This window comes from Mobula hypostoma, chromosome 3 (genome assembly GCF_963921235.1).
Source record: "Mobula hypostoma chromosome 3, sMobHyp1.1, whole genome shotgun sequence".
Taxonomy (NCBI): domain Eukaryota; kingdom Metazoa; phylum Chordata; class Chondrichthyes; order Myliobatiformes; family Myliobatidae; genus Mobula; species Mobula hypostoma.
Genome location: NC_086099.1, coordinates 2459416 through 2480819, shown reverse-complemented (window position 1 = coordinate 2480819; position 21404 = coordinate 2459416). Strand labels below are relative to the sequence as shown.

General features: G+C 44.4%; 1 protein-coding gene across 1 annotated transcript in view; it reads left to right on the top strand.

Annotated features, from left to right (window-relative positions):
* LOC134343815 (solute carrier family 49 member A3-like) overlaps nt 1–13647 on the top strand; it is an 85386-nt gene extending 71739 nt beyond the window's left edge. Inside the window, exons 8-10 of the mRNA XM_063042564.1 lie at nt 1471–1628; nt 7677–7786; nt 9247–13647. Coding sequence (XP_062898634.1) covers nt 1471–1628; nt 7677–7786; nt 9247–9386 — 408 coding nt within the window. The 3' untranslated portion in view covers nt 9387–13647. The remainder of the gene's footprint in view (nt 1–1470; nt 1629–7676; nt 7787–9246) is intronic.
* The last annotated feature ends 7757 nt before the right edge of the window (nt 13648–21404 follow it).

The following is a 21404-nucleotide window of genomic DNA, read 5'->3' as shown; positions in this document are numbered from 1 at the left end:
GATCATCAGACCCATATCCCCAACTCCCTCCTTGCACAAAAACTAATGTATCGTCCGACTGCCATTTGGCAAAAAGAAAGAAAACACGGAAAACTGATGGAGATCAATATAAACTGCCGTCCAATGTATGTAGGTTATAGACTGACTTCATTGTCTTCCTACATGAAGTCTTAAAAAAAACAAAATTACTTAAAAATCACTGCTTTTTGAATCCGCATCCATCGGCCGAAATAATATCATAACACAAGGACATGCACCTGACACTTCAATTTAAAGCTGTTTTTGTTCTCAGCACAGTATTGTGACTTAACAGCCACACAAGTGCACACGACTAACGATATTTAGAAACTTCTCAGGAATAGTCTCCCATCCCAATTAAACGGCATAGTGATCCAAATATATGAAGGGAATGCTGGCTATTTCCTTGAATTGTTGTTCTTTAAGAGCTGCTCTGACGAACTGATGGCCCAATTAATCAGAACTAACTGTACTACGCCATTACCCTCAATACCTTTCACTTGAAAGATGCTGGAGCAGGAATCTATAGTGGTTTGTTTCCCCTCTGGTTGGCCCAGAGTGTTTAAACTCGCTCTGCGGAGCAACACTGGTCAAACGCCACGTCTGCAGGAGCAAGAACTGCCCAGGCACAGGAAGCATTTATACACGAGGACAAGTGAACATTTTAAAAATGAGAGCAGCACACATCAAAGTTGCTGGTGAACGCAGCAGGCCAGGCAGCATCTCTAGGAAGAGGTACGGTCGACGTTTCAGGCCGAGACCCTTCGTGAGGTATTGGGGGCAGGAGATAATCAGGGTTGGCCATTTACTGGAGGGAGGCTAGTCAGACGCCAGTGAACATGGTGGGGGGGACTTGAGTGGGGCTGGAATCTGTCAGACAGGAGTGCCACCCCTCTCCTGGGGAAACTAATTATCCAAATAGCTGGGAGAATGATACACAGTTTGTGATGCTTAGTATGACTCAAGGCTTCCTGTGATTTAACACGACACATTTGTCACTCATCTGGGAATGAAAACTAAAAAGCCCAGAGTTAGGATCGGTGTGGCATTAAGTTAGCAGATTCCCATATCTGGTGCTGAGAGCACTGACCTGAATATTCACAGATTCAGACAGGAAGATAAGGTAAGTTCCATGCCAACTTTGCATTATTGTACCCATGAGCGAGATCCAGGTTCTGGTCTGTGGTGGCCTTGCGTGCAGGTCTGGTTCCCCTTCTACTGGCGAAGCCCCCTCGTGGGCAGCAGGTACAGATGGGCAGTGATTCAAGGTTCAAGTACAACTATGTGTGCTGTATACTAACATGACAGGTGGATTTAGAAGCTATTCATCTCCCAGATATTTACCTATCTGTGAGTGAAAGGATGGATTGGATTGTTCTGACCAGGTTGGTGAAGGGGGGGATTGTAGTGAATGCTCGGGAACATCACTGTGTTGATATTGTGCCCCTGCAGGTGTCTCGAATGCACGGACAGAAGTTCCTGCTGGCCCTCGTGTCTTCACTCTTCGGCTTCCTTGGCTTCTCTATGTATCCAGTGGGCATGGAACTTGCCGTGGAATGTTCGTACCCTGTGGGGGAAGCAACATCTGCTGGACTCATTTTTGTCTCTGGGTAATTAATAATTGCATTTAAATTTATATCAGTTTTCCACAACTCTCTCTCGACCGTTGGATTGTATAATCAGAAACTACACTGTCAAACATTATAACTCAGAGCGCATACACCTTTGCTGTCGTCCTTTTGAGACTTGTGACCCATATGAGCAAAAAATCAGCAAAAATTTTACCAAGTGACCAACTGGTTCTGGAGTGCTGCACTCTTTCGATGGTTTACTTTTCATACATTTTCACATGATAAATATTGAGTGTATATCTTCTGGCTCCTATACCCCTTCCCAGATGGTTGCAATGCGAAGAAGGCATGTTCTGGGTGAACGTGGGGTGTGTGTTTTGAAGCTCCTGTACCTCCTCTCTCATGGTAGCAATGAGAAGATGACATGTCCTGGGTTGCAGGGAGAAGGAAGCAAAGATTCTCCACTGACATTGTTCCAGTTATCAATTTAACAATAGTTTCTGATTGGAAAGGTAGTTGTTATCTTCTCACTGTTTTTTGGAGATTGCACTGGCATTTTTGTGATAAATACAAAAAGAACTAGAAGGCTGTAGTCATATAGCAAAGAAACAGGCCCTTCAGAATCAGAATCCGGTTTATTATCACCGGCATCTGAGGTGGAATGTGTTAACTTAGCAGCAGCAGCTCAATGTAATACATGATCTAGCAGAGAGGAAATAATAATAATAATAAATAAACATGTAAATAAACAATTACGTATATTGAATAGATGTTTTAAAAGTGTGAAAAAAAATACTGTATATTAAAAAAAAGTGAGGTAGTGTCCAAAGCTTCAAAGTCCATTTCGGAATTGGATGACGGAGGGGAAGAAGCTGTTCCTGAATCGCTGAGTGTGTGCCTTCAGGCTTTTGTATCTCCTACCTGATGGTAACTGTGAGAAAAGGGCATGCCCTGGGTGTTGGAGATCCTTAATCATGGAAGCTGCCTTTCTGAGACACCGCTCCCTAAAGATGTTCTGGGTACCTTGTAGTCTAGTGCCCAAGATGGAGCTGACTAGATTTACAACCTTCTGCAGCTTCTTTCAGTCCTGTGCAGTAGCCCCTCCATACCAGACAGTGATGCAGCCTGTCAGAATGCTCTCCACAGTACAACTACAGAAGTTTTTGAGTGTATTTCTTGACATGCCAAATCTCTTCAAACTCTTAATGAAGTATAGTCACTGTCTTGTCTTCTTTATAACTACATTGATATGTTGGGACCAAGTTAGATCCTCAGAGATCTTGACACCCAGAAACTTGAAACTGCTCACTCTCTCCACTTCTGATCCCTCTATGAGGATTGGTATGTGTTCCTTCATCTTACCCTTCCTGAAGTCCACAATCAGCTCTTTTGTCTACTGACGTTGAGTGCCAGGTTGTTGCTGTGACACCACTCCACAAGTTGGCATATCTCACTCCTACACCCTCCTGTCACCACCTGAGATTCTACCAACAGTGGTTGTATCATCAGCAGATTTATAGATGGTATTTGAGCTATGCCTAGCCACACAGTCATGTGAATATAGAGAGTAGAGCAGTGGGCTAAGCACACACCCCTGAGGTGCGCCAGTGTTGATCGTCAGCGAGGAGGATATGTTATCACCAATCCACACAGATTGTGGTCTTCTGGTTAGGAAGTCGAGGATCCAATTGCAGAGGGATGTACAGAGGCCCAGGTTCTGCAACTTCTCAATCAGGATTGTGGGAATGATGGTATTAAATGCTGAGCTATAATTGACGAACAGCATCCTGACATAGGTGTTTGTGTTGTCCAGGTGGTCTCAGGCTGTGTGAGGAGCCATTGAGATTGTGTCTGCTGTTGACCTATTGTGGCGATAGGCAAATTGCAATGGGTCCAGGTCCTTGCTGAGGCAGGAGTTCAGTCTCGTCATGGCCAACCTCTCAGAGCATTTCATCATTGTAGATGTGAGTACTACTGAGCGATGGTCATTAAGGCAGCCCACATTATTCTTCTTAGGCACTGGTATAATTGTTGCCTTTTTGAAGCAGGTGGGAACTTCCGCCCGTAGCAGTGAGAGGTTGAAAATGTCCTTGAATACTCCCGCTAGTTGGTTGGCACAGGTTTTCAGAGCCTTACCAGGTACTCCATCGGGACCTTCTGCCTTGCGAGGGTTCACTCTCTTTAAAGACAGCCTAACATTGGCCTCTGAGATGGAGATCACAGGGTCACTGGGTGCAGCAGGGATCTTCACAGCTGTAGTTGTGTTCTCCCTTTCAAAGTGGGCATAGGAGGCATTGAGTTCATCTGGTAGTGAAGCATCGCTGTCATTTGTGCTATTGGGTTTCGCTTTGTAGGAAGTAATGTCTTGCAGACTCTGCCAGAGTTGCTGTGCATCCGATGTCGCCTCCAACCTCATTCAGAATTGTTTCTTCACCCTTGAAATAGCCCTCCGCAAATCATACCTGGTTTTCTGATACAGGCCTGGGTCGCCAGACTTGAATGCCACAGATCTAGTCTTCATCAGACGATGTACCTCCTGGTTCATCCACGGCTCTTGGTTTGGGAATGTACAGTAAGTTTTATGGGCACACACTCAACCACAAAGTTCTTAAAGAAGTCGGGATTAACTACAGCATACTCATCCAGGTCCAGTCCACCGATTCAAAGCAGTCCTGTAGGTGCTCCTGTGCTTCCCTTGTCCATACCTTCTCGGTCCTCACTGCTGGTGCTGCAGTTTTCAGTCTCTGCCTACACTCAGGGAGTAGAAGTACAGCCAGGTGATCAGACTTCCCGAAGTGAGGGTGTGGAATAGCACGGTAGGAATTCTTGATGGTGGTGTAGCAACGGTCCAGTGTGTTGTTTCCTCTGGTATTGCAAGTGTTAATGGTAATTGCTGAGTGATTTTTTTCAGACTGGCCGGGTTAAAATCCCCCAAAACGACGGTGAAGGTGTTAGGGTGCGCTGTTTCGTGCATGTTGATCCCATAGTACCATAGAACACTACAGCACAGAAAACAGGCCATTTGGCCCTTCTAGTCTGTGCCAAAACTTTATTCTGCCAGTCGCATTGACCTGCATCCAGTCCATAACCCTCCAGACCTCTCCCATCCATGTAGCTATCCAATTTATTCTTAAAACTTAAAAGTGAGCCAGCATTTACCATGTCAGATGGCAGCTCGTTCCACACTCCCACCACTCTCTGAGTGAAGAAGTTCCCCCTAATGTTCCCCCTGAACCTTTCCCCTTTCACCCTAAAGCCATGTCCTCTCGTATTCATCTCTCCTAATCTAAGTGGAAAGAGCCTACTCACATTTACTCTGTCTATACCCCTCATAATTTTGTAGACCTCTATAAAAATCACCCCTCATTCTCCTACGCTCCAAGGAATAAAGTCCTAACCTGTTTAATCTTTCCCTGTAACTCAACTCCTGAAGACCCAGCAACATCCTCGTAAATCTTCTCTGCACTCTTTCAATCTTACTGATATCCTTCCTACAGTTAGGTGACCAGAACTGCACACAATACTCCAAATTTGGCCTCACCAGTGTCTTATACAACCTCCCCATAACATCCCAACTCCTATACTCAGTACTTTGAGTTATGAATGCAAGGATGCCAAAAGCCTTCTTTACAACCCTGTCTACCTGTGACGCCACTTTCGGGGAATTATGTATCTGAACTCCCAGATCTCTTTGTTCCTCCGCACTCCTCAGTGCCCTACCATTTACTGTGTATGTCCTACCCTGATTTGTCCTTCCAAAATGCAACACCTCACACTTGTGTCACGTACCCTGTGACGGGTTAAAGAACCAGCAGAAATGGAAAACGCCTTTGGAGTCCAGTATTGCTACTAACTAATGATATTTATTAGTAACTATGCAATACGGTAATATAAATGCAGATAAATCAAACAAATTAGCAATGACTATATATAAGTAAGTATATCAGTAAGTGTGGAAATATATGAAAACCTAGCTTCTTCAAGTCTAGGGGTAAATAGATAGTCTTATGATGATGAGTAAAGTTCAGTTCAGTTCGTGGTATTGAGTTGAGTAGTGATGGAGAGAGAGAGATTTGAGTCTTCAGGTGAGCTGATGCCGTCGATCTTCCCGTTGTCCTCCAAAATTCTTTAAAAGTCACCGACTGTGACTACAACAAAGGGGACCGTTCTTCTGTGGTGGAGCTATCAACCCAGTCGAGGGTTGACACACAAATAACTCCCCACTGGTCACACCTTCTCCACACTGCAAGAGCCACTGATCGATCCTCCAAAACCCACTTTTTCTGTGGGCACAACAAAGCTCATTCAGTGTCCAAAACCATGTGTCTCAGGTCTATCATCTGACCTTCTATTTATCTCCCCGTACTGAGTACCAACTGCCATTCAAACAGCTCCTCCCTTCTCTGTCTGTAAGAATGTGCAAGCAGGCGATGTCCTTGGGACTGTGAGCAGTCTTTGACTCTCTCCCTCTCTCTTAAAAACAAGATGTCGGTGTTAAATAACTCCCTCTCTCTCTTTTCAGAAGCACAGTTCATAGGGGTAATTCAGGACCCCGTCACACTTGTCTGCATTAAATTCCATCTGCCATTTACTGGCCCATTTTTCCAGTTGGTCCAGATCCCTCTGCAAGCTTTGAAAGCCTTCCTCGCTGTCCATAACGCCTCCAATCTTCGTGTCATCAGCAAACTTGCTGATCCAATTTACCACATTATCATCTAGATTATTGATATAGACAACATTTCTCAGTTCATCTAAAGCCTGCTTGACATTGGCCTGAGGTGGAATGTAAACTGCTACCAAAATGACCCCAGAGAACTCTCATGGTAGGTAAAAAGGACGGCACTTTACTGCTAGATATTCCAGGTCTGGTGAGCAGAATTGGGACAGCACTGATATATTTGCTCACCAAGAGGAGTTGATCATGAGCCGTACTCCTCCACCTCTGCTTTTGAGAGACTCTATAGATCTATCCTGACGGTGTCTAGTAAACCCATCGATCTGAATCACTGCATCCGGTACGGAAGGGGTTAACCATGATTTCGTGAAACAAAGGACGTACACAATCCTAATGTCCCTCTGATTCAGCACCCTAGTTCTGAGATCATCGATTTTATTCACCAGAGACTGCATATTCACCAGCGAGATAGTTGGTACAGGGAGTTTAAAACCCTGTTTCCTTACACGCACTTGTATCCTGATCTACGCCCGCGCTTCCACCGAGGTATCCTCCGTGGGCCCTTCCGACCACAATCGGTGTTGTTTCCATCGGTTTTAAGCAGTGATAGTTCGTTTGAATGCGGATTCTGCAGATGCTGGAAATGCAGAGCAACACACACAAAGTGTTGGGGGAACTCAGCAGATCAGGCAACATCTGTGGAGAGGAATAAACAGTTGATATTTCAGGCTGAGACCCTTCATCAGGACACATAATTCAGATTTCAGATCGGATTTGTTGTTGGGTCCAACGTTCTTTCAGTCAAGTAAGTGTCGAGATGCCTGTATCCAGCCCAGCCCCAGGCAGGTATGCATGGCACGGAGTGGCTATGGTGTTTCACTTGTGGAATGGGATTTTCAAATAACCTAACACTGTCTTCCATTTGTAAACAAGTATCTGATTGTAGTGCACTACCGGGTCTAACCTCTCTCCGCCTTTCCTTGCACAGACAGCTCCAAGGAATACTGGGTCTAACCTCTCTCCGCCTCTCCGTTCACAGACAGCTCCAAGGAATACTGGGTCTAACCTCTCTCTGCCTCTCCGTTCACAGACAGCTCCAAGGCGTATCGAGTCTAACCACCTCTGCTTTCACAGACAGCTCCAAGGCGTATCGGGTCTAACCACCTCTGCTTTCACAGATGGCTCCAAGGCGTATCGGGTCTAACCACCTCTGCTTTCACAGACAGCTCCAAGGCGTATCGGGTCTAACCACCTCTGCTTTCACAGATGGCTCCAAGGCGTATCGGGTCTAACCACCTCTGCTTTCACAGACGGCTCCAAGGAATACTGGGTCTAACCTCTCTCTGCCTCTCCGTTCACAGACAGCTCCAAGGAATACTGGGTCTAACCTCTCTCTGCCTCTCCGTTCACAGACAGCTCCAAGGTGCTCTGCTTATTCTCTTTTTGCCTGCACTTGCTCAGCCACTGACCAGTGATGGTTCTGCATGTCAAGTTGGTGTAGGAGCAACACTCGACTGGACAAGTTAGTACATCTGCTTCTTACTCAAAAACAGAGAGATAATTTATTTAGAGGAGAGGCTTTTCCAACTTTGCCAACTGGGAGGAATTGATTTGGTGGATAAATAGAGAGCTGTTGGGTAAAAGGTGAGGAATAGTCCAGGTTTTCCACCCAGTGGCAAGGGGTTTGTGATCACTGAAAGCTCAAAGAAACCTACAAAAGTTTCACTGTGATCTGTGGTGTGGAATTTGCCAGGTGTTAACATGTAGCTCTTCATACATTAACCCTTTCATTCCTGGAATCATTCTTGTGAATCTCCTCTGAACCCTCTCCAATGTCAGCACATCCTTTCTTAGATAAAGGGCCCAAAACTCCTCAAAATACTGCGAGGCCTCACCAGTGCTTTATAAAGCCTCAGCATTACATCCTTGCTTTTATATTCTAGTCCTCTTAAAATGAATGCCAATGTTGTATTGGTATTCCTCTCAACGTGCAAATTAACCTTGAGGGAATCCTACACGAGCTCTCCTTTGCACCTCCAAGTTTTGAATTTTCTCCCAGTTTAGAAAATAGTCTACACCTTTATTTCTTCCACTGAACTGCATGACCATACACTTCCCAACAGGGTATTTCATCTGTCACTTTTGGCTCATTCTCCTAACCTGTCTGTCATTTAGCAGCCTCACCACTTCCTCAACACTACCGGCCCTTCCATTGATCTTTATATCATCCGCAAACTTAACCACAAAGCCATCAATTCCATCATCTAAATCATTGACATATGATGTAGAAAGAAGTGGTCCCAACACAGACCCCTGTGGAACACCACTAGTCACTGGCAGCCAACCAGAAAAGGCTCTCTTTAATTGAGTTCAATCCGATTCAAGTTTATTTGTTACCACGGTGTCCTGTTAATCACACCTGATATCCTGTATTCTGTCTGTACCGTCCCATCCACTTGTGTTTCCTCCTTCAGGGAGGGATCTCTGAACCACAGTCGCTCATTCCTCCGTCCCCCCTGACACTTCCATGTGACATTGCCCTGCCCGGCTGTTGTGGAGTATGTGGTGGGGGGTGCGATGTCTCGCTGCGGTGTGAGGCAGGGAGGGGGAGAGGCTGGCGTCTCACCATGTCACGGGGATCAGCATGTCTCAGCGTGAGGCTGGGGTGGGTGGAAGTCGTCATGCTGTGGCGTGGGCTGTGGGTTTGCCAGACAGTCCTGTCACAGTTTATAATCAGCAGTGATTTGCTGTGGATAATACTTTACAAGCATCAACAATGTCATTTCCAGTACACAAGTGTAAAGGAGAATGTAATAATTGTTCCTGTGAATCCAATTCAGCACAAAAAACACACTTAGCTGAAGAACACAATAAAAATGGAATAAATATAAATATATGAGATAGCTTATGTACATATGATTGTACGTCCATAAAGTGATGCAGCATCTGTACAGAAGGTGACTGTTATTTCTCTCTCAACAGTTCCGACGTTGGTAATGGCTGCTGTCTGTAGTCTGGAGGCCTGCTGCTTTGCTCTCTTCTTCCACACAGCGTACAAACGAGTCAGTGCTGAAGACTGCAGTGAGCAGACTTCCCTTCTCAATGGACGTGCAACGGAGTAATCACATGTTTACAGGGACCATCCGTTTCCTGGTGGCCAGTAGAATCATTATTTTAGGGAGATTTTATTGACATATTTGTGAAAATAATATTGAATTGATTTTATGAACCACATGGACACTGGCAAACACTAATATTTCCTAATCAATGTATGTTTAACCCAGGTAATTTTTTTTTACCTTTGATTTTTCTAATTCACTCTTTTTAACATATTTTCGTATGTCGATTTTTCTTAAATGTACAAAGTTTTGTGACAAAGCCAGATTTGATTTCTGTTAATATTTGAAAATATCCTTTGGTATTTGGGATTGTGAATGAGAATAGGTTTTGTGAAATAATTGATCATGCATTTGGACTCTGGTTGAGAATATGGCATCTCACCAGCTGCCTGGTATGTGCCAACTGCATCTTCTGTGTTGAAAATGATTCCTGCACATCCGTGAAACAAAGCACCAGTTCTGGGAGGCAAAATTGTGAAGAATTCAAGCTGGCTCTTTGGAAACAAACACATGTAAATGAACAAACAAAGGATTAAAGTAGGAATTAGAATGTAATTAGTAAAGTGACGAGATGCTCACTCAGATAATGCTCCCAACATATCCTGTACCAGCTGGCAGGGTGCAATAATGCAGAGGGGAGAGGAGTTGAGCACACTCTCTTTTAATCCTTGTGCACACAGTGAGACCATAAGACATAGGAGCAGAATTAGGCCATTCAGCCCATCGAGTCTGCTCTGTAAACACGAGGGCAGAAACTCGGGACACACTGTCACCGAGTGAGGACTGGTTGGACAAGGCTGGGTTCCTTCAGTAGAAGTACCTTCTGTAAATATTGACTACAGTCATTGGGCAGGAGGTGCAGGAGCCAGAGGAAACACCTACAAAATGTTTTGCAAAGAAAATACTGAGGAATTTGAAAGTCCAGAAAAAAAGGGAGAAAACCGGGGTCAGTCAAAGGTGGGGAGAGAGCAAGAGATTTTCTTTATTGATAAAGCAGCATAGCTGAGTTAATTATTAGTGTTTTTGCAGCTGTATTGAAATATCGGACATTGGAAATATCAGCTGGACTGATATTTAGCTCTGACTCAGAAGACCATGGCTTCAGACATCAGTACGTGATGTGTGCGTAGAGTCACGGAGGGAGAATGAATGGATTGGTTTCATTGGTCTTTAGAGCCCAACGTTATTTGTGATGTTTGCAAGGTTGCAGGAACAACTGGATCATTCATTGCTTGCAATATTCTCAGATGGAGGTAACTACGTGTAAATAATTTATCGTTTCTGCACTTCAGTAGTTCTTCCAAAAGGTTGTGGATTAGTTTGAGGCTTTTGATGAATGGTCGTTGATAGTTTTTCCTGCCACCTCATTGCATTTAACTGTTGATCGGGGTTCCATTTTACATTCGCCAGGCATGGTCATGCTGCAGGTGTCGTGATGGTGCCAAGTGCAGTCGTAGGGCCAGGCGTGGTTATGGTGCCAGTCGTGGTCACTGTGCCAGGCGTGGTTATGGTGCCAGTCGCAGTCACCATGCCAGGTGTTATGGCACCAGTCGTCACCATACCAGGCGTGGTTATGGTGCCAGTCGCGGTCACTGTGCCAGGCGTGGTTATGGTGCCAGGTACAGTGTGGAAAATGCACAGGACAATAAGGATTAGTTTCTTATTCCCATTTCTATCCCAAGTTGGTTTGGGTAGTGGCTAAAGTTTTCAAAATGGCATTAGATTATACAGTGTTCCCATGAGAATCAATTTAGCCCTGCTACCCTTCCCTTTTGAAGTGTGTGTTGAGTCTGTCCTGTGGTTTTCCAGTAACTCGTTCAGTACCATTATTTCAGGTTGCTTTTGCGCACTCCTATTTCTACCAGCTCTATGAATTCCTGGCTTGGTTCAAATTGGGACATTGCTGTTTGGAAGGATGTGATCCAGGGAATGAGGGACCTCGTGGATATGGGGAGCTTGGATCACTTTCCAATGCTGAAAGGAGAGTTAATCCATGTTTAAGAACCTTCAGGGCTCCAGACAACATTTTCATAAAATGCTTCTGCTGCCAGAGGGGTTAAGAACCAGGCAGGAGCTGGACAATATCATTTGGCAATTTCATCTGCCATTGACTGCCTGAAAAAGAGGTGGTAGATTAAATCACAAATAATTCACTTGGTAGCAATAGGTATACATTTGATATGGTTACAAGCATTCTGGCATGGTATGTGCTGAAGGGATTTTCTGTACCCGTGTGTACGGCACTGTGACCACGTTTCCACGTTTGGAGAGGTTACAGTGGAACAAGAGGTGTCTGACCAGAGGTCCCTCCCCTCATTCCTACATCTGTTTTCCAGCATTAGGACAGGGCCTTGTTTTGCCATCTGCATTTGTGAGAGCCGCCTGTTTTCGAAATTCCACTTGCCTATAATTAGAAAATAAACCTGTCATATTTAATGTTCTTGTGGAACCATTTGGGTAGGGCTGTAGGTGAGGCACAAGTTGAACTTTGATCTTATAGAATGGCCAAGATGTTTCAGTGACTGGAACGGCCTCCCTTCATTGTTCTGTTCTCATGCTGAGTGTCCAGGGATTATATGTCCAATGAATCAGTGTTTGTCTTTGGAGAGTTTTGTGCAAACAGATTATTTGTTGACTCTATCCAACCTCACAGCTGCCCTCAAGTGGGACATATTGTGCCCTACAGGTGATGTGTGCATTGTTACTAATTCCATCAGTTTGAAATTTATTCCTACTTGTTGTAGATCATCTTTGACACCCCCCCCCCCAAGCCACTGCCTAATTTCAGGTTAAAGACCCTTCATTCCAGCCCTGTCTCGTTTCTAGTTCAGATATCAAACATCTCTGTTTACTTTTGTTTAATTTCCTGACCATGTGTTAAAGTGATCTGTGCACATGGTTGGTGTGAGGAAGCATGCTGAGCATGTTCTGGAGTTTGAAGTTCAATCCTGACATCTTCTGTAAGGAGTATCTGTACATCCTCCTTGTGGAATGTGTCAGTTTCCCCCTACTGTCCAAAAATGTACGGGGTAGGTCATAGGTCATTGTAAACGGTCTCATGATTAGGAGAGGGTTAATCAGCCTGTTCCATGCTGTATTGCTAAAGAAATAAATAATAAACAGCATGGAATAATCACTGTGACATTATCTTCAAATCAGTAATGAGATTTCAAGCAATGCTGGAAATCTGGTGCAACACACAAACTGGAAGAACTCTGCAAGTCAGGCAAAACTGTGGCGTGTAGCGAACCAGTCAATGTTTTGGGCCAGGACTGGAAAGGAAGAGGGCAGAAGCCAGAGGTTTTGTGTGGTCGTTCATTTAAATCAATACAATGTCGATTTGAAAATCTCTGGCTACTATGATTACGTACAGACCTTGTTCAATTATCAACGTGCATTTCAAATGTATTTTCCAAACTGGTTGCTTTGCCTTAGTTTGTTCAGCTAGTACTGACATTGTACGTGTGGCTTTTTGCATAGTTTGCTTTAAATCTTTTCACCTGTCATTGTGCCCTGCCTGGGCTTTGTAGTCCCTTATCTGTAAAGTTCATAGATATTCGCCTGACCTGAGCAAGGTTATTCAGCTGTGGAATCTGCACAAGTTGAACCCTGATCGCCCAGCTCGGTAGGACAATTCAGCACTGTAAATCACTGAATTACTGGGACCAGCACGTTTATCCAGTGTGTTTGCAGCTTTTTCATGTACAGATAGGCTCCTTACTCCTCGAGATGTGAGGACCTTCTCAATGGTGATGGGCAATCTGAGTTTGGGGAGTGGAACAAAAGGTGTGTAAGCTACTGACATGGAGAACTCATCATGGGGTAAAGAATAAGGTATTTTGTTACATTAATGAATAAAATTATCAGTTTGCTGCTAATTTTGTTTTAGTTTATACATTTTAGTCATCTATTTCTGAAGAAACAGGTTAATATAGCAGGGGTAGGTAACCTGCCTGCAAAGGTATTTTGACCGGGCCGCGAGCGATTTTTTCCTTATTCTGAGTGTTTCACGTGACCTCGCTGATGGGCATGCATGGCGTCTTGTTACACTGGCCCCAGGTTCCGTTTTGTTCCAAACCAAACACTGGTATGTACGAATGACGGGAAGGCAGACCACCTTATTAATATGTATTAGATACTCTATGTGCACACGTAGGTTTTCAGGTGGGATCGTTCAAATTTGTAAACAGAAACAGCGTCACTGTGTTTTAACAAGAAATCCACGCTAAATATCCAGATATTTACATAAGCTACAATACTTGTTGAATAATTAGCATTTCGAAATAAAATCAAAGAAAAACATTCCAATGGCAATGAATGCAAAACGCAGGAAGGTAGACACTGAGTGCCGAAATTTCCAAGACACTTAGAACCATAGAACCACAGAAACTACAGCACAGAAACAGGCCCTTTGGCCCTTCTTGGCTGTGCGGAACCATTTTCTGCCTAGTCCCACTGACCTGCACATGGACCATATCCCTCCATACACCTCCCATCCATGTATCTGTCCAATTTATTCTTAAATGTTAAAAAAGAACCCGCATTTACCACCTCGTTTGGCAGCTCATTCCATACTCCCACCACACTCTATGTGAAGAAGCCCCCCCTAATGTTCCCTTTAAACTTTTCCCCCCTCACCCTTAACCCATGTCCTCTGGTTTTTTTCTCCCCTTGCCTCAGTGGAAAAAGCCTGCTTGCATTCACTCTATCTATACCCATCATAATTTTATATACCTCTATCAAATCACCCCTCATTCTTCTACGCTCCAGGGAATAAAGTCCTAACCTATTCAACCTTTCTCTGTAACTGAGTTTCTCAAGTCCCGGCAACAACCTTGTAAACCTTCTCTGCACTCTTTCAACCTTATTTATATCCTTCCTGTAATTTGGTGACCAAAACTGAACACAATACTCCAGATTCGGCCTCACCAATGCCTTATACAACCTCATCATAACATTCCAGCTCTTATACTCAATACTTCGATTAATAAAGGCCAATGTACCAAAAGCTCTCTTTACGACCCTATCTACCTGTGACACCACTTTTAGGGAATTTTGTATCTGTATTCCCAGATCCCTCTGTTCCACTGCACTCCTCAGTGCCTTACCATTAACCCTGTATGTTCTACCTTGGTTTGTCCTTCCAACGTGCAATACCTCACACTTGTCTGTATTCAACTCCATCTGCCATTTTTCAGCCCATTTTTCCAGCTGGTCCAAGTTCCTCTGCAGGCTCTGAGAACCTTCCTCACTGTCTACTACACCTCCAATCTTTGTATCATCAGCAAACTTGCTGATCCAATTTACCACATTATCATCCAGATCATTGATATAGATGACAAATAACAATGGACCCAGCACTGATCCCTGTGGCACACCACTAGTCATAGGCCTCCACTCAGAGAAGCAATTCTCTACTACCACACTTTGGCTTCTTCCATTGAGCCAATGTCTGATCCAATTTACCACCTCTCCATGTATACCTAGCGACTGAATTTTCCTAACTAACCTCCCATGCGGGACCTTGTCAAAGGCCTTACTGAAGTCCATGTAGACAATATCCACTGCCTTCCCTTCATCCACTTACCTGGTAACCTCCTCGAAAAACTCCAATAGATTGGTCAAACATGACCTGCCACGCACAAAGCCATGTTGACTGTCCCTAATAAGTCCCTGTCTATCCAAATGCTTGCAGATTCTGTCTCTTAGTACTCCCTCCAATAACTTACCTACCACTGACGTTAAACTTACCGGCCTATAATTTCCCAGATTACTTTTCCATCCTTTTTTAAACAACGGAACAACATGAGCCACTCTCCAATCCTCCGGCACCTCACCTGTAGACAGCGACATTTTAAATATTTCTGCCAGGGCCCCTGCAATTTCAACACCAGTCTCCTTCAAGGTCCGAGGCAACACCCTGTCAGGTCCCGGGGATTTATCCACTTTAATTTTCCTCAAGACAGCAAGGACCTCCTCCTTTTTGATCTGTACAGTTTCCATGATCTCACTACTTGTTTCCCCTAATTCCATAGACTTCATGCCAGTTTCCTTAGTAAATACAGACGCAAAAAACCTATTTAAGGTCTCCCCCATTTCCTTTGGTTCCGCACATAGGCGACCACTCTGATCTTCAAGAGGACCAATTTTATCCCTTACAATCCTTTTGCTCTTAATATACCTGTAAAAGCTCTTTGGATTATCCTTCACTTTGACTACCAAGGCAACCTCATGTCTTCTTTTAGCCCTCCTGATTTCTTTCTTAAGTATTTTCTTGCACTTCTTATACTCCTCAAGCACCTCATTTACTCCCTGCTTCCTATATACTTCATACAACTCCCTCTTCTTCTTTATCAGAGTTGCAATATCCCTTGAGAACCAAGGTTCCTTATTCCTATTCACTTTGCCTTTAATCCTGACAGGATCATACAAACTCTGCACTCTCAAAATTTCTCCTTTGAAGGCTTCCCACCTACCGATCACGTCTTTGCCAGAGAACAACCTGTCCCAATCCACGCTTTTTAGATCCTTTCTCATTTCTTCAAATTTGGCCTTCTTTCAGTTAAGAACCTCAACCCTAGGACCAGATCTATCCTTGTCCATGATCAAGTTGAAACTAATGGTGTTATGATCACTGGAACCAAAGTGCTCCCCTTCACAGACTTCCGTCACTTGTCCTAACTCGTTTCCTAACAGGAGATCCAACATTGCATCCCCTCTAGTTGGTCCCTCTATATATTGATTTAGAAAACTTTCCTGAACACATTTTACAACTCTAAACCATCTAGACCCCTAACAGTATGGGAGTCCCAATCAATATATGGAAAATTAAAATCCCCTACCACCACAACTTTATGTTTCCTGCAGTTGCTTGCTATTTCCCTGCAGATTTGCTCTTTCAATTCTCGTTGAATATTGGGTGGTCTGTAATACAATCCCACTAATGTGGCCATACCTCTCCTGTTTCGCAGCTCCACCCATAAGGACTCAGTAGACAAGCCCTCTAATCTGTCCTGCCTGAGCACTGCTGTAATATTTCCCCTAACAAGCAATGCTACTCCCCCACCTTTCATTCCTCTGCCTCGATCACATCTGAAACATCGGAACCCTGGAATATTAAGCTGCCAGTCCTGCCCCTCCTGTAGCCAAGTTTCACTAATTGCTATAACGTCATAATTCCACGTGTCAATCCACGCCCTCAACTCATCCGCCTTCCCCGCAATACTCCTAGCATTGAAATATATACACCTCAGAAGATTTTAACCACCACTCACAACCTTTCTATTAGCGGATTTGCTTGAACTTTTAACATCATTTATTTTCACCCCAGCCACACTGTCAGCTCTGGCACTGTGGTTCCCATCCCCCTGCAAATCTAGTTTAAAGCCTCCCCAATAGCACTAACAAACCTCCCTGAAAGGATATTGGTCCCCCTGTGGTTCAAGTGTAACCTGTCTCTCTTGTACAGGTCCCACCTGCCCCAGAAGAGGTCCCAATGATCCTGAACTCTGAAACCCTGCCCCCTACACCAGTTCCTCAGCCACTTGTTCCTCCTCCAGAGCATCCTATTCCTACTCTCACTGGCACCTAGCACAGGTAGCAATCCTGAGATTACCACCCTTGAGGTCCTGCTTTTCAACTTCCTACCAAGCTCTCTATACTCACTCTCCAGGACCTCCTCACTCTTCCTTGCTATGTCATTGGTACCGATGTGCACCACGACATCTGGCTGGTCACCCTCCCACTTCAGAATGTCATGCAATCGATCAGAGCCATCCTTGACCCTGGCACCCGGGAGGCAACAAACCATCCTGGATTCTCTGTCATGACCAAAGAACCTCCCATCTGCACCTCTAACTATCGAATCCCCTATCACTACAGCTCTCCTCTTTCTCCCCCCTCCCCTCTGCACTGCAGAGCCAGACTCAGTGCCAGAGATCCAGCTACTGCAGCTTGTCCCAGGTAAGTCATACCCCCCAACAGTATCCAATGTGGTATACTTGTTGAGGGGAATGGCCACAGGGGAACCCTGCTCTGCCTGCCCTTTCCTCATCCCTCGCCTGACAGTGACCCAATTTCCCATCCTCTGCTCCTTTGGCGTAACTACCTCCCTGTGGCTACGATCTATAATCTCCTCATTCTCCCGAATGATCCGCAGGTCATCCAGCTCCTGCTCTAGTTCCCTAACGTGGTTTGTCAGGAGCTGCAGCTGGATGCACTTCTTGCAGGTGTCGTTGTCAGGGACACTGGAGGGCTCCCTGACTTCCCACATCCTGCAAGAGGAGCATTCCAACATCCTGCCTGGCATTCTCTCTACTCTAAACAATCTGAACAAAAAAAAACTTACCGGAACCTACCCTGGCCTCTGCCTGTTCTCGCCGAAGCCTGTTGAGCCAAAGCCGTCCCACTCTGACTCAGTCCACTCCGACGATGGACACTAGATTACTTCTTCATCGAGCAAGCTGGGAAACCAGTTTGTCTCATTTGCCTAGAAAATGTTGCTGTGAAGAAGGTGGCAAATAGCAGGCGACATTACAAGACCCGCTGTAGAAAGCTGCAATTGTGGGAGCACCAGCTTCACAAAGGAAATTGTGCACATTTTCCCACTTTCCAAAAAAAGTAAAGCACAAGATCCAGGCATTTTTGTGAATGTGGTCCAAGAATTGAGAAAAGAGTTTTCATCTCATTTTGCTGATTTACGCTTGCATGCAAATGAGTTCAAGCTGTTTGCTACTCCATTTGATGTGGAAGTGGACACTGCATCAGAAATGGAATTGATTGAGATGCAGTGTGATGACATATTGAGATCAAAATTTCATCCTGAAGATGTGTCAGTGCTTGACTTCTGTAGAAAATATATTCATCCAAGTGGGAATATCCTAACTTAGTGGACCATGCAAAAAAGATGGCATCATTGTTTGGCAGCACTTATCTGTGTGAGCAATTGTTTTCAAAATGAAGCACACCAAGAACCATTTGAGAGCAAGGTTGACTGATGCCCATCTGGATAACGTCTTGCTCTTGGCATCAACAAGTCTGACACCCAATATTGAGAAGCTTTCAAGCAACAACCAGCATCAAGTTTCACATTGATTTATCGACTGTTGGCATTAAATTTTCTTTTTTATTATACTTAATTAGATTAGATTATGAGAACACTCAGTCCTCTTTTATTGTCATTTAGAAATGCATACATGCATTAAGAAATGATACAATGTTTCCCTGGAGTGATATCACAGAAAACAGGACAAACCAAAGACTAACACTGACAGAACCACATAGTTATAACATATAGTTACAGCAGTGCAAAGCAATACCATCATTAATGAACAACAAACTATGGGCACGGTAAAAATAGTCTCAAAGTCCCTGATAGCAGGCGGCAAAAGGAAGAAACTCCCTGCCATAAACCTCCAGGCACAGTCAACTTGCCGATGCCTTGGAAGCAGCCAACACCAAGTCCGTCCGTCCGAAAACTTCAAGCCTCCGACCAGCCCCTCCGATACAGCCTCCCGAGCGCCATCCTCTGCCGAGCGCCTTCGACCCCGCCCCAGCCGCTGAAACACGCAAAGCCGAGGATTCAGGGCCTTCTGCTTTGGAGATTCCGGTTACCACACAGTAGCAGCGGCAGCAAAGTGGGCATTTCAGAAGTTTTCCAGATGTTCCTCCGTGTTCTCACATCCGTCTCCATCAAATCAGAATTGTGCACGGTCCCCTACTTGTCAGATTACAGATATCATTCATTCACCGGAGAGGCCGCGCGCACTGCCCTCACACCGCCATCTTCTCCTCCTCCTAATTTACCACCATTCAATGCATCGTGTTCATACGTTTTATGTTTAAAGATTCTTTGTGTCCTTTTAATAGATTCAAACTATGCCTTGATTGAAATAAATTGCAACTAAACTGAGTTCTTTGATTACTAATTGGCATCCTTGGTTAAGCACAAATGATTTTCTAGCATGCGTTATTCATTAATTTGAGGCAAAACATAACTAGATGTATTTAAGTGGGTAATTCCCATATTTCAAGTTTTTCTGGCATTTATCTGGCCCACCGTAAGCTCATTAATACGCGATCCAGCCCACAGAGGCAAAAAGGTTGCCGACCCCTGATATGGAGTTAAAGATGCATGTTTTTTTGTTTCTGAAGGTTAGCTGTTGAACACAGATCTGAGTCTGAACTGTTCCCTTCAGCAAGAGAATCAGCCCGACCATTCTGATGTCAGCTATCCGTTTGAATTGGAGATTTAAAATGTGAATGAATGTGTTTTCTATTCCCAGTACCCTGACAATTGAAGCCCTCACTAGGAGATGGGCAATTTCTGTCTTGTTATTGAAGTGCCTCCACCTGGTCTTATCCCCTGTAACACATCATAAACTTCAAGCTCGATTTGATGATCAGAATTGGGATTGTGAATGCCTGGCTCCAATACTGGTGGGCAATAACCTGCATGGGCTAATGTTCTCTGTTGTCATAAGACCACAAGACACAGGAGTAGAATTAGGCCATTCAGCCCATCGTCCTATCTGCTATTCCATCATGGCTGATCCTGGATTCCACTCAACCCTGTACAGCTGCCCATATCCTTTGATGTCCTGACCAATCAGGAAACAATCAACTTCTGCCTTAACTATACTCAACGACTTGGCCTCCACTGTGGTCTGCGGTAGAGCATTTCACAGGATCTTAAAAAATTCCTCCCTACCTCCGTTCTAAAAGGTCACCCTTCAATTTTGAGGCTGTGCCCTCTAAATCTGGATACCTCCTCTCCACGTCCACCTTACCTAGTCCTTTCAGCATTCTATAGGTTTCAAAGAGATCCCCCCCCCGTATTTTTCTAAATTCCAGTGAGTACAGGCCCAAAGCTGCCAAATGCTCCTCACATGTTAACCCCTTCATTCCCAGAATCATCCTCATGAACCTCCTCTGGACTCTCTCCAATGACAACACATTCTTTCTGAGATATGGGGCCCAAAACTGTTGACAATTGTGAGGGCATCAAGGAGTGCCCCTATTAACTGTTTGAAGAGAGACAGAAAGGGAGTTATTTACCACCGAGATGTTGCTTTTGAAAAGAGAGAGAGAGAGACGAGGATTAACGGTTGGACTGTCACTTTAAGGGATTGGAAGTAACTTTGGATTTCTACTGCATTTGGAGTTGGAGACAGCACCGAGCAGCTCGAAAGTTGTTATGGTGACCGAAGGCGGTGTTATTTAATGGACACTCGATGTTATGATTTTCAGCACATTATTGATGTTACTTCCAAGGACTTGTTGCCTGCTTGTGCATTTCTTTGCAGACAAAGGAAGGAGGGACTCTTTGAATGACAGGTGATGTTCAGCACAGAGAAATAAATGGGAGGTCAGATGATACAGACCTCAGACACATGATCTGGACACTGAATGAGCATTGTTGTGCCCGCAGAGAAAGTGGGTTTTGGAGGATCGATCAGGCGGATTGATCCAAGTTGCTATTCCAGTTTGAGGAGAAGGGGTTGACTGGTGGGGAGTTGTCTGTGTGTCCACCCTCGCCTGGGTGATAGCTCCACCACAGAAAACCGGTCCCCCGGTTAAAGTCACAGTCGGTGAATTGTAAAGGATTTCGGAGGACGACGAGAAGATCGACGGCATCAGCTCACCTGAAGACTCAACTCACTCTCTCTCTCCATCACTACTCAACTAAATACCACGAACTGAACTGAACTGAACTTTACTCAACATGGTAAGACCGTATCTTTTTACCCCTAGACTTAAAGAAGCTTCGTTTTTCGTACATACATATTCCATACTTACTTTTATATATAATCATTGCTAACCTGTGTGATTTATCTACATTTATATTACTGTATTGCATAGTTACTAATAAATATTATTAGTTTATAGCAATACTGGACTCCAAAGTGGTTTCTATTTCTTCTGGTTCTTTATCCCTGTCATGGGGTACGTGACACAATACTCCAAATGCAGCCTGACCTGTGTCTTAGAAAGCCTCAGCACCATGTCCTTGCTTTTATATTC